At 40.1% G+C, this 19219-nt stretch overlaps 1 protein-coding gene across 2 annotated transcripts in view; it reads right to left on the bottom strand.

Annotated features, from left to right (window-relative positions):
* stard10 (StAR related lipid transfer domain containing 10) overlaps positions 1–19219 on the bottom strand; it is a 47796-nt gene that overhangs the window by 8978 nt on the left and 19599 nt on the right. For both annotated transcript variants that reach the window (XM_061919123.1, XM_061919124.1), the window contains 2 exons: positions 11073–11220; positions 10890–10993 (listed from right to left, as the gene is read on the bottom strand). In XM_061919123.1, the coding sequence (XP_061775107.1) occupies positions 10890–10993; positions 11073–11220 (252 nt within the window). The remainder of the gene's footprint in view (positions 1–10889; positions 10994–11072; positions 11221–19219) is intronic.

Genomic DNA, 19219 nt, shown 5'->3' with positions numbered 1-19219 from the left:
CTTCCATTGCTGCTTGCAGCTTTAATTTAAATAATATTTGATATGTCATTGATATTTTTAAATTATTATTATTATTTGAAACTCAATTTTGCATGTCACTATAAAGTTATATAAGCCTTGCCTGTTCAATATTCAATGCAAAACTTATTTGGGTCCCTATTAAAAGGTTCATTTGTTTTACATTTTGGCCCACTCTGTATTTGAGTTTGACACCCGTGGTGTAAACTGTCAGTCAATGAGGACTGGTCCTAATCTAGGCCACTAGGCATTAAAATAATTAAATATCCCCTGTAACTATATTTAATATTTCATACATGTGATTCATCAGGATGATGAAGGAGACTACTAATAACTTGGCCCAACTGTAACAAGCCCACAGCGAGGCCCTGGAGAAGCAATCAGAACCCCGGAAACAAGAATCTCGTACTTTATCTTTTCACATCTATTTTAGGTTCATTCGCTCATCTAATGGGTGACAGAGTAGGAATTCATGCTGATAGCGATTAAGAATAAGAGCACCTCCTCAGTTTTGCTGCGTCCTGGTTAATGATTACTTGCTTTTAGCTAAACTAACAAGACATGTTTGGCTCTCTGACAATTGGAAGTGTGTTTGGGTCTTGCAGGCAAGAATGCAAGCAAACTTTCCAACATTTTTGGCAGCCTGGCTCGTTGGTCAGTGTTGATGGGTTAATGTTGCCCATTTGGGTTGGAAGCGGTAATCTAGCCACTCAGGGATATTTGGCTTTATGATCTTTTTCCCCCTAATTTTGTTGCTTCCACCTAGCGAGTTCCATTTCATTTATCTTTTTTTTAATTTTTATTTTATTTTTTTCCCTTTTTATGTTCTTTAATACACATTAAATAGAAGTGGTGGGATTCTTGGCAAAAAGAAAAAGACAAAAAGATACAATTAAGATCAGATCACGACTGAACATATTGCAAAGTGGCCTTTCATTCACGTCCCTAACCCTTGAACACACACACACACACACACACACACACACACAAAATAGGAACACTCCATTTGAGAAACATTCTGCAACACACATTAATGAAATGAAGCACAACCTACAAAATATGCACCTTTCAGTACGACAACTATACAAAATGTGTCATCATTAAACTAGGTGAATTGTGAATTATATTTACTGTCATTGCCAGACTACTTTTTCCCTACGCTTTGAACCCTGGGGCTTATAAAACCGTGCGGCAAATTTATGGATTTTTATTCGCTGACGGCTGTAATGTACATAGTTTTTACTAAACACATGCAAAGAGACTGAAATGGTGTGTTATTGTTTGTGCTACGGCGCCATCATTTGGATGAGTTTGCCGACTGCCGGTGCTACTTGTGACATCGTGGTGCGGGGCTCGTTCTCCCAGAAATGCAGACGGGCTTCGGACACAGCGCGCAGGTAGGAAAATTATTTATTAAGTAATAAATCAGACAGAACAAAGAAAAACGTGCTAATAGCACTTAAGGCAACAAACCACATGGGGCTAGCGTGTGAGCTAGCAAAATAGCCTAGCGAGGAAACTAGCAGGTATTAAGCAGGAATCAAACGTCGTCATCTGTAGCATAAAGAAAATTAGGAAGCAAGACCGAGTGAGGCCAGGACAAACACTAAATAGCCCTCTGATTGGTGCACGGACAACAGGTGAGTGTCTCGAACACTAACCAGACGCAGCTGTTCGCAATCTGCAGTCATGGCAACAGAAACAAACAAACGGAGTCCAACACTAACAGAAAAACACAAGTTACCCGAAAAAACCCAAACAGAATATATTCTGACAGAGGATCATAACACGACTGGGTAAATGCCTACCACATGTACTGCTGTTCAAAGCTTTGAACCAGAAGTGCAAGTGCCGTTCCAGCTTCTAATCATCCATAGCATCTCTACTCGTATGGCTTCTTCTTTCATCACTCCAAGCAACATCTGTAAGTTTTCCAATGTAACTAAAACAATTCATACTTACTAAACCGTCCCATGTGTGATGTCTGAATAATTGCACGTACGATCGTAATGTAATGAAGCTAGCGTGGTTAGCATTAGCTATAATGCTAACACGTTTACAAGTGTCTGTGTTAGTGCAAAAAGTTATTGAGTTCCTTTTCATTTGTCGCTGAATTAGCTGAATTGTGAATTATATTTACTGTCATTTCCAGACTACATGCCACTACTTTTTTCCTACGCTTTGAACCCCGCGGCTTATAAAAAGGTGCGGCTAATTTAGGAATTTTTATTCGCTGATGGCCATAATGCACATAGTTTTCATTACACATTTGCAAAGAGACTGAAATGGTGTGTTATTGTTTGTGCTACGGCGCCATCTTTTGGACAAGTTTGCCGACTGCAGGTGCTACTGGGTAAATGCCTACCGCATTTACTGCTGTTCAAAGCTTTGAACCAGAAGTGCAAGTGCTGTTCCATCTTCTAATCATCCATAGCATCTGTAGTCGTATGGCTTCTTCATTCATCACTCCAAGCAACATCTGTAAGTTTTACAATGTAACTAAAACAATTCATACTTACTAAACCCTCCCTTGTGTGATGTCTGAATATTTGCATGTGCGATCTTAATGTAATGAAGCTAGCGTGGTTAGCAATAGCTATAATGTTAACACGTTTACGAATGTCTGTGTTAGTGCAAAAGTTATCGAGTTCCTTTTCATTTGTCGTTGAATTAGGTGAATTGTGAATTATATTTACTGTCATTTCCAGACTACATGCCACTACTTTTTTCCTACGCTTTGAACCCCGCGGCTTATAAAAAGGTGCGGCTAATTTATGAATTTTTATTCGCTGATGGCCATAATGGACGTAGTTTTCATTACACATTTGCAAAGAGACTGAAATGGTGTGTTATTGTTTGTGCTACGGCGCCATCTTTTGTACAAGTTTGCCAACCAGGGTATGTAAATAAAAAAATCCTAAATTTAGTGGGTGCGGCTTATTAAAAGGTGCGCTTTATAGTCCAGAAAATTCGTTAAATAGCATTTTTTCTCCAGTGACTCAAAGCGCTTTACTTTGTGAAACGCATGGTCCACATTACACTACATTTAAACCAGTGTGTGTGGCACTGGCAGCAAGGTGAAGTGTCTTCGGACCAGGACCAGGAACACTCAAGTTTCTGGGTGGTTCCTCTGCCGTCTGAGTCACCCCAAATTACTTCAATCAATCATCCATCCATCCATCCATTTTTTACTGCTTATTCCCTTTTGGGGCCGCGGGGGGCGCTGGCGCCTATCTCAGCTACAATCGGGCGGAAGGCGGGGTAGACCCTGGACAAGTCGCCACCTCATCGCAGGGCTACTTCAATCAATCAATATTAATAATTATTTTAATAGCCCTAAATCACAAGTGTCTCAAAGGGCTGGACAAACCACAACGACATCCTCGGTACAGAGCCCACATAAGGGCAAGGAAAAACTCACACCCATTGGGACGTCGGTGACGGTGACAATGCTGACTATGAGAAACCTTTGGGAGGACCGCATATATGGGCAACCCCCCACTCCTAGGGGACCGAAGGCAATGGATGTCGAGCGGGTCTAACATGATATTGATGCATTGACCAGTTGATCTGCCGTTGATCTGGGGGGGGGGGGCATACAGGTTCGGTGGCCATGGATGACGTGCTGGCTGTCCAGAGTCGGGACCCGGGGTGGACCGCTCGTCTGTGCATCAGTTGGTAGCCTCTCTGCGCTGCTGATCTGTCTCCCCTCAGGATGGTCCCCTGCTGGCCCCACTATGGACTGGACTCTCACTATTATGTTAGATCCACTATGGACTGGACTTTCACAATATTATGCTAGATCCACTCAATATCCATTGCACCGGTCACCCTAGAGGGGGCAGTTCACCCACATCTGCGGTCCTCTCCAACGTTTCTCATCGTCATCCCACAGGGTTGAGTTTTTCCTTGTCCTGATGTGGGATCTGAACCAAGGATGACGTTGTGGCTTGTGAAGCCCTTTGAGACACTTGTGATTTAGGGCTATATAAATAAACATTGATTGATTGATTGATTGATTGATTGACAATCTTAGACATCTTCTTACATGGTTTTTCCCCCTACAGTCTTTCAAAAGAAAGCTTTCTTGTCAGACTTCTGCAAATATGGATGAAAACACTTATCCTACTTAGTTGTAAGAACGTATGGATGCATCTAGAAGCACCGACCAAAGAGGACGCTTGACCATCAATGACCATTTGTTTTGGTCTTCTGCTCATTGCGGGGAGTTGCTGGTGGCCGTGTAATGAACTTCTATCAGTCATCAATCATCTACTTAACAATGGTCATTTTGAAGGTTGGAAAGAGACGACTCTCATCTGCAGGTACAGAATGTTTGCTACGTTCATGTAATAAACATCATTTGATTAGTTTTTGCCTTCTATTTTTTTTTCCAGTTTTTCTCAGTGACCAGCAGCGCTGTGTAAGTTTGAGCTAACGTTTTAAGTAGTTGGAAAGGAAAAGGCACTACCGGGACACAAGCCGATGAGGGATCGCCCCACACTGCTGGTTTGTGCTAACCCCTAGCCGTAACTGTAAGGTGAAGTCACTTCTCAGAAACTCCCAGAGTATTTAACAATGGCACAAATATTTGCAGACACTAGGTAAAATGATTCCTTTTTTTTTTTTCGGAGCAACATGGTGGTTAACGTTTTGATGCACACCAACGAGATTTTTGTCTGTGTGTAAGTGTGTTGACGTTTAAGGTTGCTCTAATGTTGTGTTGTTTGGATAATTACCCCCCTGTTATGTTGGTTTGATTATATATATTTAAATATACTGTACATACATATGTATATATATATATACACCGATATATGTAAACATACATATATCCACATAAATTGATATACATATATACACACACAGTATATATTTATTTATATACATGTATATATCTTAACATATATTAGTGTTGTCCCGATACCGATATTTTGGTACCTGTTCCAAAATTATTTTTCGATACTTTTTGGTACTTTTCTAAATAAAGGGGACCACAAAAAAATTGCATTATTGGCTTTAAATAAAAATAGTCAACATACAAGACAACTTGTCTTTTAGTAGTAAGTAAGCAAACGAAGGATCCTAATGAAGCTGCTGATATATTGTGTCATTTTCAATTCTATTATTTTGTCAAAATTATTAATGGCAAGTGGTAGAAAATAAATTATTAATCTACATGTTCATTTACTGTTAATATCTGCTTAATTTATCTTTTAACATGTTCCATCTACACTTCAGTTAAAATGTAATAACCACTTATTCTTCTGTTGTTTGATACTTTAAATGATGGGGGGGGACCGGTACTTTTCAAAAGATATAGTTCAATCAATCAATCAATCAATGTTTACTTATATAGCCCTAAATCACTAGTGTCTCAAAGGGCTGCACAAACCACCACGACATCCTCGGTAGGCCCACATAAGGGCAAGGAAAACTCACACCCAGTGGGACATCGGTGACAATAATGACTATGAGAACCTTAGAGAGGAGGAAAGCAATGGATGTCGAGCGGGTCTAACACGATACTGTGAAAGTTCAATCCACAATGGATCCAACACAGTCGCGAGAGTCCAGTCCAAAGCGGATCCAACACAGCAGCGAGAGTCCCGTTCACAGCGGAGCCAGCAGGAAACCATCCCAAGCGGAGGCGGATCAGCAGCGCAGAGATGTCCCCAGCCGATACACAGGCAAGCAGTACATGGTCACCGGATCGGACCGGACCCCCTCCACAAGGGAGAGTGGGACATAGAAGAAAAAGAAAAGAAACGGCAGATCAACTGGTCTAAAAAGGGAGTCTATTTAAAGGCTAGAGTATACAAATGAGTTTTAAGGTGAGACTTAAATGCTTCTACTGAGGTGGCACCTCGAACTGTTACCGGGAGGGCATTCCAGAGTACTGGAGCCCGAACGGAAAATGCTCTATAGCCCGCAGACTTTTTCTGGGCTTTGGGAATCACTAACAAGCCGGAGTCCTTTGAACGCAGATTTCTTGCCGGGACATATGGTACAATACAATCGGCAAGATAGGATGGAGCTAGACCGTGTAGTATTTTATACGTAAGTAGTAAAACCTTAAAGTCACATCTTAAGTGCACAGGAAGCCAGTGCAGGTGAGCCAGTACAGGCGTAATGTGATCAAACTTTCTTGTTCTTGTCAAAAGTCTAGCAGCCGCATTTTGTACCAACTGTAATCTTTTAATGCTAGACATGGGGAGACCCGAAAATAATACGTTACAGTAGTCGAGGCGAGACGTAACAAATGCATGGATAATGATCTCAGCGTCTTTAGTGGACAGAATGGAGCGAATTTTAGCGATATTACGGAGATGAAAGAAGGCCGTTTTAGTAACGCTTTTAATGTGTGACTCAAAGGAGAGAGTTGGGTCGAAGATTCTTTACCGTGTCGCCTTGTTTAATTGTTTGGTTGTCAAATGTTAGAGTTGTATTATTAAATAGAGTTCGGTGTCTAGCAGGACCGATAATCAGCATTTCCGTTTTTTTGGCGTTGAGTTGCAAAAAGTTAGCGGACATCCATTGTTTAATTTCATTAAGACACGCCTCCAGCTGACTACAATCCGGCGTGTTGGTCAGCTTTAGGGGCATGTAGAGTTGGGTGTCATCAGCATAACAGTGAAAGCTAACACCGTATTTGCGTATGATGTCACCTAGCGGCAGCATGTAGATGCTGAAGAGTGCAGGGCCAAGGACCGAACCCTGGGGAACTCCACACGTTACCTTAACGTAGTCCGAGGTCACATTGTTATGGGAGACACACTGCATCCTATCAGTAAGATAAGAGTTAAACCAAGACAGGGCTAAGTCTGACATACCAATTCGTGTTTTGATACGTTCTAATAAAATATTATGATCGACGGTATCGAAAGCAGCGCTAAGATCGAGGAGCAGCAACATAGATGACGCATCAGAATCCAAATATGATTCGTTATTATCGCGGTACTATACTAATTCCGGTATAACGTACAATCCTAATACATATATATATATATATATATATATATATATATATATATATATATATATACACTATATACAATCCTAATATATATATATATATATACTATATACAATCCTAATATATATATATATATATATATATATATATATATATATATATACATACATATAGAAATATATATATACATATATATATATATGTCTGCAAAGTGTGCAATTTTTTTATTTAAATAGAGACTTGTTGAGGCTAGAAACAATTATTAATGTTTACCTTATTTATTATGGGAAACTGTTTCAGTATACAAACGTTTCGGTTTGCGAACCAAGTTCAAGAACCAATATCAGTTTGTAAACCGAGGTTTCACTGTTCCAAGTTTTATCTCTATTATAGTACAGTACCCTGAGAAGACAAAAGGTAACACAAATGGTTGAAAAAGCGGTAGATAATGGATGGATGGATGTTTGTTCCCATATGGAACTCGACTTTTGCCCCCAAATGGAACAAGTTGTTCTTGATCTTCAGAACGCTTTAACGTGTGAATTGCATTTCTATAACTTCACTCTCTCTCAAATATCTGATGACCCGCTCTGAACACCATCATTTGGTGTCGACCGTCCCAAATGTGGTTCTGGAACTCCAGCCTAAAAGACCACGTGATACAGTACATTCACGCTCTCCGACTTTTGCATTTTTCCATGCAGGAATGCGGAAGGCAAGGTGGAAGTCAACAGCTAATAGTCACATGAGCGGTCTTATCCTTCTGTAAACATTGCATTAGTGAGTTAAACTGCATAGAAGTGGGAGAGAAAACAGAACGGCAAATAGGAAGAACAGAAAATAAAAGAAAAGATTAACTATAGTGGTCTAAGGGTCACAAGGAATGATTGTTTTGTAGTCCACAAACATTGTAATCAATTGATTTGATTATTTGCTGAGCATGTCACAGCCACACATTTGGAGTTGCAAGAATAATTCAGACATTTGGCAATAATTGGTTCTGTTGCGTACCTACACAGGGGCAGGGATCGATAACTGTTGCACATGCACTAAATAATTATCGTCCACGTCTGAAAATGAAACTCAAGGGAGGTTCCTTTCTTGTTTCACCTCACGTGGTCGCAGATAATCATTCTGCTTGTACATGAGAATGGCTTTTGAAAGTAGAACAACTGAAGCATTGTGGACGTTATAGAGTCCACCTAATCTTCTCTCTGTACATTCAAGACACACAAGTCTAGGGCCAGCCAAAAGAACCAAAAGGTCTAATAATAAATATCAATTTAATATCAGCAAAAAAATATATTCTGGTTAAAAGGCTTATAAAAGTAATCCGTTTAATGTTAGTTTTCGCGATCACATCCTGGAGAAATTAGTTCCAAAAGTACATACATGTATTATACAGTCACTGACATTTGGTGTTCACAATCCAGGAGATCTCCCGACATTATATCAAGCTTGCAAAGTCTAATATAACATTCACACAATATTTATGTATTATTTTCACAATTTGATTGACAAAACCGACTATTTTATTTCCACACAATAACCTCGCAGTCCGGGAGATTTTTAATTGAATCGGGATTGTTGACAAAGGCAATTTCCGGAAGAGTTGGCAGTAGGAGTGTAACGGTACGTGTATTTGTATTGAACTGTTTCAGTTCGGTGCGGGGGTGTACCGAACAAGTTTCCACACGAACATATGAAGTAGCAGCATAAGCTAAAGTCTTAACAAGCTGCTCTGCTTTCTGCCTATATCTCCTACACAGCACCCAGCATTGTCCCACCCACACAACCATTTGATTGGTTACAACCATAGCGGTAACAGCCAATCAGCAGTGCGTATTCAGAGTGGTGAAAAACAATCAGCAGTGCGTATTCAGAGCGCATTTAGTCAGCGCTTCAGCGTCGAGCAGATTGGTGATTAGCAGGTGAGCATAAAGCAGCGTACTCTCCCCAAATGATAATAAACACTTCCCAGTCAACTACTAGTATCATCACTATGAGCCCGTTGACGTTCTAGAAACAAACTGCAGCTCAGCTCACTCGAAGTCCTGGCTTGAGGTGAAGGCTAACTAGCTTTTAGCGTAACGTTAGCTAATTTTGCGGTGTGTGTGTGTATGTGTGTGTGTTGATTGAGCTGTGTTAAAGCAACAAAAAAGGACATTGTGTTAAATGAAGAGTTTCTGTCTCTGACAGTGTATATAATAATGTAGGTGCATCATTAAGCCTACATGAACTCCATGGTGTTCAGGGATGAATAGTCTCTCCTATTGCTTTTGTACTATTTTTTCAGCAATAGTCACATTATTCATTAGTAATATAGCAGCCTAGTTTTGAATGGCAGGGTCCCTGCTATCACATGTTGATACAAATATAACATTTACATAATAAAAATCAACTAGAGGCTTCCCAAATGCTGTGATAAATTAAGCATGATGAGTTGACTTGAAACTGTTTAATATTGCACTTTTTTTAATCTGGGCAACAACTTGAGGCAGTTTAATGTGGATTAACGTAGGCATAATTATTATATAATGTTCCCAATGTTAAAAGGATAAAGCCATTGTTTACAAATTTGGTAAATAAATAACCAACAAATTTATATTTTGTTGTTTTCTTCCTGTACCGAAAATGAACCGAACCGTGACCTCTAAACCGAGGTACGTACCGAACCAACATTTTTGTGTACCGTTACACCCCTAGTTGGCAGCTATGCATATATACACGCGCACTAGTGTTGTCCTGATACCGACATTTTGGCACCCGTACCAAAATTATCTCGATACTTTTTGGTACTTTTCTAAATAATGGGGATCACAAAAAAATGCATTATTGGCTTTATTTTAACAAAAAATCTTACGGTACATTAAACATATGTTTCTTATTGCATGTTTGTCCTTAAATAAAATAGTGAACATACAAGACAACTTGTCTTTTATTAGTATGTAAGCAAACAAAGGCTCCTAATTTAGCTGCAGACATATGCAGTAACATATTGTGTCATTTTCCATTCTATTATTTTGTCAAAATTATTAATGACAAGTAATAATTATAATAATAAATTTTACTTATAAGGTGCCTTTCTGGGCTCTCAAGGACACCGCACAGAACTAAAACAATGAAATCAAATTGGATAACAAAAAAACAACAACAACAACAACAAAGATCGATAAGATTTACAGTGAATAAGTAGTCAGGAATAGGTGTGTTTTGAGTGGTAGAAAATGAATTATTAATCTACTTGTTCATTTACTGTCATTATTTGCTTATTTTCTCTCTTAACAGGTTCCATCTACACTTCTGTTAAAATGTCATAATCACTTTTTCTTCTGTTGTTTGATACTTTACATTAGTTTTGGATGATACCACAAATTTGGGTATTAATTCGATACCCAGTAGTTACAGGATCATACATTGGTCATATTCAAAGTCCCCATGTGTCCAGGGACATATTTCCTGAGTTTATAAACATAATATACATTTTTTAAAAACGAAAGATGTTTAATCATATGAGTATCGACTAGATACGCTACTGTACTTGGTATCATTACAGTGGATGTTAGGTGTAGGTCCACCAATGGCGTTTGTTTACATTTTGGGGTGCCGGACTGGTAATTTTCAGAGGCGGTATAGTACCGAAAATGATTCCTTAGTATCGCGGTACTATACTAATACCGGTGTATCGTACAACCCTAATGCACACATAACATGTTCCTTATATTATAGGACGTTTCATGCGGCATAAAGCTTATTGAACTACATCAACCTTAAACCAGTTTGGCCCATGTGCGTTCATTTGTTGCATCTGGCTGCACTGCTATCTCTGCACACACACAAGCTGCAAAGCCGAGGCCAACCTTATCGGGACGTGTGTGTCGGTGCGTGAACGTACCGCATGTTTCACCGAGTAGTTCATGATGATGTAATCCTTCCCTATTGGCAACCAGGAGCGAAGCGTGATGAAGTCTCTGTTACGGAGTGGATTTGGACACTTCCCTGTTGGCAAACACAAGGAGTATTAATTTTTTATGCCAATTAAATTAGATTGGACGTAAAAAGCAACTTTGAAACGTACACGAGTAATAACCAACGTCCGCGTTGACCGTAAGTTTGCCGATATCGAAGGTCTCAATGACGTTTGTGTCCCATTTCCTTCTGTATTCAACGTCATGCAGGACGTCATACATTGTCTCGGCTGACACCTCCTTACAGATCATCCGACACTGCATCAGAATGAGAGACAATAGAAAAGAAAAATTAGGCAAGAAAACATTGACAAGTTTTGTGAAAAAATATGCCTTTTAATGCCAATCACAACTGCTGACACACATTATTATATTTTTAGTCCTCCAGCTGACAAACAGCTAATCATGAGTAGCTATACGCCAGGCTTGGGCAATTATTTTGACTTGGGGGCCACATTTAGAGAAAACTATTTGTCTGGGGGCCCGTATATCTATCTTTATGAACACTAATACAAAACCTCACAATAACGTCTGATTGAATGTTATACACGTTATGACAGACCACCTTAAAAAAACGTAATGGAATTTTATAATTTTTCGATGCACGATAAAACACTGAACAATGACAGAAGACCTGTTACTTTTACACTGTCAATCAACATACAGTATTCCTGTTTCAAGGTGCCACACATTAGTGAAATAAGCCATCATTTACTTTCGAAAATATTTTGCTTTATGCAGACAAACTTTCCATATTATTTCATATTATTATTATTATATATATATTATTTCATATTATCATTATCCATCCATCCATTTTCTACCGCTTATTCCCTTTCGGGGTCGCGGGGGGCGCTGGCGCCTATCTCAGCTACAATCGGGCGGAAGGCAGGGTACACCCTGGACAAGTCGCCACCTCATCGCAGGGCCAACACAGATAGACAGACAACATTCACACTCACATTCACACACTAGGGCCAATTTTAGTGTTGCCAATCAGCCTATCCCCAGGTGCATGTCTTTGGAAGTGGGAGGAAGCCGGAGTACCCGGAGGGAACCCACGCATTCACGGGGAGAACATGCAAACTCCACACAGAAAGATCCCGAGCCTGGATTTGAACCCAGGACTGCAGGAACTTCGTATTGTGAGGCAGACGCACTAACCCCTCTGCCACCGTGAAGCCTATTATCATTATTATATATTAATATTATATTATTTAATATTTCATATTAAACTGACGAAAAACAAAACAATTAAAACTATACATACGGGCTGTAACAGTATTGCAGATACCGCGGTATTGCGGTTTCCAAATCCTTACAATAATGCTGTGACAGCTGATGGAATGAGTGTAGTTTTTTTTTTCTGGCGCTTTTTGCATTGACCAGTCTAATAATAAACTACATCTTCCAAAATCCTCAGCGCAGCGTGTGACCCGAGAGCGGGACCAGAAGATGGGGGCGTGAAACCACTGGAACGCAGGAAAGGAGAGAAAAGGAGGAAGTGTAATCGGGGTGGATAAAAGGAACTGTTTTTTTTTAATGGACATTTCCGATGGCGGCGAAGAAAATAAACAAAAAAACAACAGTTTCTTGTGGTTACGTAATTGCACTAATTAGAACCTTGATGTCGAATAATGGTGCAGCCCTAACACCAAGAAATAAGTGCTTAGCAGGGATGTAACGATAAACGGTAATGATGATAACCGCGGTAAAACTCCGGACGGTTAGTATTAAATGGTAAATGGGTTATACTTGTATAGCGCTTTTCTACCTTCAAGGTACTCAAAGCGCTTTGAAACTATTTCCACATTCACCCATTCACACACACATTCACACACTGATGGCGGGAGGGAGCTGCCATGCCACGCGTACTATAGATGCGCGCTTTGCGGTCTCATCCGCGGAGTCCGCGGATAAACCGCGGGTCGGGCGGGTGACATGACGAAAAAATAGATTTTAATTAGATTCGGGCGGGTGTCGGTTGAACTATTCGGAAATATTTGATATACATGGTTCAGGGTTCGGTATCCTTTACTATTCAAAGAGCCATTTAGGACCCGTGTCACAAAGCGAAGAAGACAATAGGAGACGCAAACATTCTCTAGAATGACTGCCGGCAATCACCCAGTTAATAAGTATTAGGGCGTGCTATGAAGCCATTGGCTTTGTCGCCTTCTACAGCATGTACGATCTGTTTGCCAGTCCAGCAACATGTTCTGTGTGGCTTCCGCATACACAAGTACACGACTACAAGGCATACTGGGTGACACAGAGTACACTAATGGTTGTGATATAAACAATTTTAACACTCTTAGTAATATGCGCCACGCTGTGAAGCCACACCAAACAAGAATGACAAACACATTCGGGAGAACATCCTCCCAGTAACACAACATAAACGCAACACAACAAATACCCTGAATCCTTTGCATCCATGACCCATCCATCCATTTTCTACCGCTTATTCCCTTTCGGGGTCGCGGGGGGCGCTGGCGCCTATCTCAGCTACAATCGGGCGGAAGGCAGGGTACATTCCTGACAATTTTATACACCCTGTTAGCAGCACCCCCACCCCGTGCGTCGGTAAGATGGGCGGGGTTGGGGGCACAGGGGTGTAAAACATATTCAGGAAGTGTCACGGATGCAAAGGATTCTGGGTATTTGTTGTGTTTTGTTTATGTTGTGTTACTGTGACTAACAATCGGTTAGTACATGTTTTTGAAGGTGTCGAAGGCAATGGCTTCACAGCACGCCCTTATTCTTGTCATCAGGATGAACACCATTGGATATTCGCGCTCCCATTGTCTTCTTTACTCTGTGAAACGGGTTTAAGTAGCTCTTTGAGTGGTAAAGGTGGCCGACCTCTGATGTATTTCAACGGGCGGGTGGCGGGCGGTTGTGGTTCTGATAAAATGTTGGTTCGGGTGTACGGCGGGTGGATGACGACTTTGGTGATGTGGTTGCGGATGATATAATTGCCTATCCGCGCATCTCTAACGCGTACCCCCATTTGAGAACCACTGTCTTACGTGAATGAGATAAATATTATCATTTGATATTTTACGGTAATGTGTTAATAATTTCACACATAAGTCGCTCAAGAGTATAAGTCGCACCCCCTTCCAAACTATGAAAAAAACTGTGACTAATAATCCGAAAAATACGGTAGTTTGCCCATCACTGATTATAGCCACCATTCTGGCAGCACCAAGGCTCTTGGACAACAAAACCCAAGTTAATATTTTGGACCATAAGGGATTGTCCAGATCCGAAAACAGCGACAACCTAATGAGCAGAGTTACCTATGTCTTAATGTCTTAACAACAAAAGATTTCTGTGAACGTCATCAAACCTTCGAACATTAAACACTGTGGAGTAGGAGTCAGATCTGAAAAGCTACATGCAGAACATGTCTGGCAGGGTGTGTCTGAAAACCACTGGGGAGTTCTACCTCTGTCAGGCTTACAACACATGCAATAAATACAAACGCAAGCTAAGAGTGGAGCTGTTACCACAGTTACAAGCACCAGAGGGATTTCATGTTAATAATAGGCAAAAGAAAAAGCAAACACGCACTTAAGACAAGGATACATATACATATCAAGAGTCCAAGAAGTAAAAGGAGAGTAGAAGATGAGGTAAGTGAAACATTGTAAAGAACAAATAGGAAAATGGATTAATGGCACTTTTAACTGCCAAGTGACAGAAATTAAAAATCAGCCCAGAGGGGTTTGAAGAACATTCAACTCTCATTTGTCTCCCTGGTGGATTAAAGCGAGGAGAAAATGTCTCAATTTTCAATCATTATATTCTACAATTAAGTTATTTGAAATTGAGATTTTCTCCCTTCCCATTCATTAAAACCGTAGCTGAATAGAAAACACCTGTTAGGTAAAGACCAGGGGTCTTCAGTGTTTTCCAGGCCAGGGACCCCTATATCACATAAACATTTGTTTTAATTAGCTTAATTTAATTAGCTTTCACTGTTATGCTGATGACACCCAACTCTACATGCCCCTAAAGCTGACCAACACGCCGGATTGTAGTCAGCTGGAGGCGTGTCTTAATGAAATTAAACAATGGATGTCCGCTAACTTTTTGCAACTCAACGCCAAAAAAACGGAAATGCTGAATATCGGTCCTGCTAGACACCGAACTCTATTTAATAATACAACTCTAACATTTGACAACCAAACAATTAAACAAGGCGACACGGTAAAGGATCTGGGTATTATCTTCGACCCAACTCTCTCCTTTGAGGCACACATTAAAAGCGTTACTAAAACGGCCTTCTTTCATCTCCGTAATATCGCTAAAATTCGCTCCATTCTGTCCACTAAAGACACTGAGATCATTATCCATGCGTTTGTTACGTCTCGCCTCGACTACTGTAACGTATTATTTTCGGGTCTCCCCATGTCTAGCATTAAAAGATTACAGTTGGTACAAAATGCGGCTGCTAGACTTTTGACAAGAACAAGAAAGTTTGATCACATTACGCCTGTACTGGCTCACCTGCACTGGCTTCCTGTGCACTTAAGATGTGACTTTAAGGTTTTACTACTTACGTATAAAATACTACACGGTCTAGCTCCATCCTATCTTGCCGATTGTATTGTACCATATGTCCCGGCAAGAAATCTGCGTTCAAAGGACTCCGGCTTGTTAGTGATTCCCAAAGCCCAAAAAAAGTCTGCGGGCTATAGAGCGTTTTCCGTTCGGGCTCCAGTACTCTGGAATGCCCTCCCGGTAACAGTTCGAGATGCCACCTCAGTAGAAGCATTTAAGTCTCACCCTAAAACTCATTTGTATACTCTAGCCTTTAAATAGACTCCCTTTTTAGACCAGTTGATCTGCCGTTTCTTTTCTTTTTCTTCTATGTCCCACTCTCCCTTGTGGAGGGGGTCCGGTCCGATCCGGTGGACATGTACTGCTTGCCTGTGTATCGGCTGGGGACATCTCTGCGCTGCTGATCCGCCTCCGCTTGGGATGGTTTCCTGCTGGCTCCGCTGTGAACGGGACTCTCGCTGCTGTGTTGGATCCGCTTTGGACTGGACTCTCGCGACTGTGTTGGATCCATTGTGGATTGAACTTTCACAGTATCATGTTAGACCCGCTCGACATCCATTGCTTTCCTCCTCTCTAAGGTTCTCATAGTCATTATTGTCACCGACGTCCCACTGGGTGTGAGTTTTCCTTGCCCTTATGTGGGCCTACCGAGGATGTCGTGGTGGTTTGTGCAGCCCTTTGAGACACTATTGATTTAGGGCTATATAAGTAAACATTGATTGATTGATTGATAATTCAAACTGTTCCTAGTGGTTATTGATAAATAATAAAAGATTCAAATAATATAGTGTAGTGCCGCTAATGAGTAGCTAACTAGGGATGAGTACTGAATCCGGTACATTTGTGGCACCGACCGAATCCCGCCGGTACTACGGGGCACCGATTGACGTAAAATCCAATCGTGCCATGTAATGGTACCTTGGTCACGCCTGGTTGCCAACTCCGTCAGTGTATCGCACTTCGGCACTTAGCAATCACTCCAGCCGCAGTGAGAACGGACTCAGCCAAACTACCTGTAGGTAATGTTGCAATTTTCAATGTCTATAAAGTAATTGGCTCACAAATGCTCTGTGGAGGGGGGCGTGGTCAGCGCGCTTGCTGCAGGAGCGGGGTGTGGACACAGCTGACAGGTGATTAGATTGCCCAGCTGGGACTAGTTGTCTAATTACCTGTTATTTTTACCAGTAGCGGCCGGTAGCAGGAGGACCTGGAGAGACGGAAGCACGCGGAACACGGAGGAGTTGGACTGAAAAGTCGAATATCATGCGATAAACTTGATGACGAATAAAATCTTGTTAAACCCAGCTCACGTGTGTGATCAGCAGAACCCACTTGGAGGGAACTTCCACCCGCTCCAATGTAAGTTAAGGTAGGTTCCACTTTTCCAAAAATGTGCTAACTTGATTTTAATGTATATTGGCTTTGCTATTGATATGCTACTGATTAGCATTGGCGATTTTACATGGCGATTTCAACACCTCCAAATTTGTTAATGGAAACTACAACAAAGAGGCACATCACACTCAAACAGATAGTGCGTAATAAGTACAATACTTACTGTATTAACACTATTTAGGGCACAAAAAAAGACTAACTAGCAAAGACTGAACTGACTCGCCAACACAACATAAACTATTCACTACTGTGATCCAACGTCTTGACTTGGAACTCTAATTGAGACTCAAAATTTTCTAAATAAAACAGCTGCAGAGTAGTTATCCTAATAAGCTCATTTCAAACGTTTTACAAAATTTGATTTATTTAAAAAAAACAATTAACATTTACAGTATTAACAAAGAAAATATATGCCTTTGACCACCAGTATCTTTTACCAGATAAACGGTACCCTATCGGTTCACAAGTTTTCACGAGAGCTAATCACTAGCTGACAACTGGTACGTAAATCGCTGTCTGACAACGGGTGTGCTGATTGCTAGGTGATAACTAGAGCACTAATTGCTAGCTATATTTAAATACTCACATTAATTATGTGATTATTTGTTTGTGTGTTTATTATAAATCTGCACTAACTTTGCAGACCCCCTGGGTGTCACAGACCAACTGTTAAAGACCTCTGGTACAGACAGTATACCTAGGATATTGTTTTGGTTTTATTGAAAGTAAATTAAGCCTCAAAACGTCACGACTTTTGCCACAACTTTAAAATAAACTCTCGCGGATTCAGGCATTTTGGGCTGCTGAAGTCACGCAAGAAAAAGGATCTGGACGTATCATTTCGAATTATTAGTCTAGTCCAGGGGTCGGGAACCTTTTTGGCTGAGAGAGCCATGGAAGTCAAATATTTTAAAATGTATTTCCGTGAGAGCCATATAATATTTTTTTAACACTGAATACAACTAAATGTGTGCATTTGTATGTAAAACCAACATTAGGGTATAAGACGTCTGTTATTCTTTTCAATAACATTTTTATTCTGAAACTAACTAATAATGAATAAAATACTTCTTAGCATTCTTGACTTCTTGAACAGGTGAGGTAGAAAACGGATGGATGGATAAAAATGCATATTTTGAATGTTATTTTTAACACTGATTACCAGTGGAATTATTCATTACTTATTGTGTTAAGCAATGTTAGCTAAGATTAATCTGGGAGCCAGATGCAGTCATCAAAAGAGCCACATCTGGCTCTAGAGCCATAGGTTCCCTACCCCTGGTCTAGTCAGTTGTTTCATTCAAAACAAGAGGGGCTACAGCGCAAGTTGACTGTATCCGAAAAGAGAATAATGGATGTTTGTATTCGCTTCACAGGCTCAATGAAACAGGAGGAGCTTGAGAGAATCCTGGTCAAAGTGGAGACAAACAGCCCGCCAAGTACACCAGCTTAATTTCGTTACATTTTAATTCAGTTAACTCCACGGCTGGAACAACAAGTAGGAAATAGAGAAGCCGAGGAGAAAGTTAAAGTAAGACAAACCAAAGACAGACGGACGGAAAACTAACATGTGTTTAGGTTTGTCAAGTCTTAAACAGTAGTATATATATATATATATATATATATATATATACATACATACATACATACAGTATATACATAGATATATTTTTCACTATTTTTTATTAATGAAGACTGCTTCCATATTTGTTGATACTGTCTCAGTAAACCTGTACAGCAGTTTTTGGTATTTGATAAACAATATTATTTGCCCAGGTTTTTTAAAAAAGTATGTGAAAAGGGGTCATCATATGTATCATCATCTATGTAACATATAACGGTGGAGCTTTGGTCAAAATTGTGCGTAGATTTTGTTTTATAGAACATCTTTAAGCCGATTGATGACTGTTCAAAAAGTTCTTACACACTGGAATCTTTTGAACAAGTTTTTTTTTAAATAACTAAAATAAATAGACACTGTTAGAAAAGCCACTATTTTGTATGTTTGTGTTTCTTATGCTTCACTAATAGTATTTTAGTCTTTGTATTTCTTGTTTTAATGGCTAAGAATTTATTGTTTAAAATAATAGTTTGTACAGTAACTAGGGCTGGGCGTTATGGCCTTTTATTAATTTCTCGATATTTTTAGGCCATGTCACGATACACCATATATATCTCGATATTTTGCCTTAGCCTTGAATTAACACTTGATGCATATAATCACACCAGTATGATGATTCTATGTGTCTACTTTAAAACATTCTTGTTCATACTGCATTAAAATATGCTC

The sequence above is a fragment of the Nerophis ophidion genome, linkage group LG13 (assembly GCF_033978795.1).
Source record: "Nerophis ophidion isolate RoL-2023_Sa linkage group LG13, RoL_Noph_v1.0, whole genome shotgun sequence".
In the NCBI taxonomy this organism is placed as follows: Eukaryota; Metazoa; Chordata; class Actinopteri; order Syngnathiformes; family Syngnathidae; genus Nerophis; species Nerophis ophidion.
This window is presented reverse-complemented; position numbering and strand designations above follow the sequence as displayed.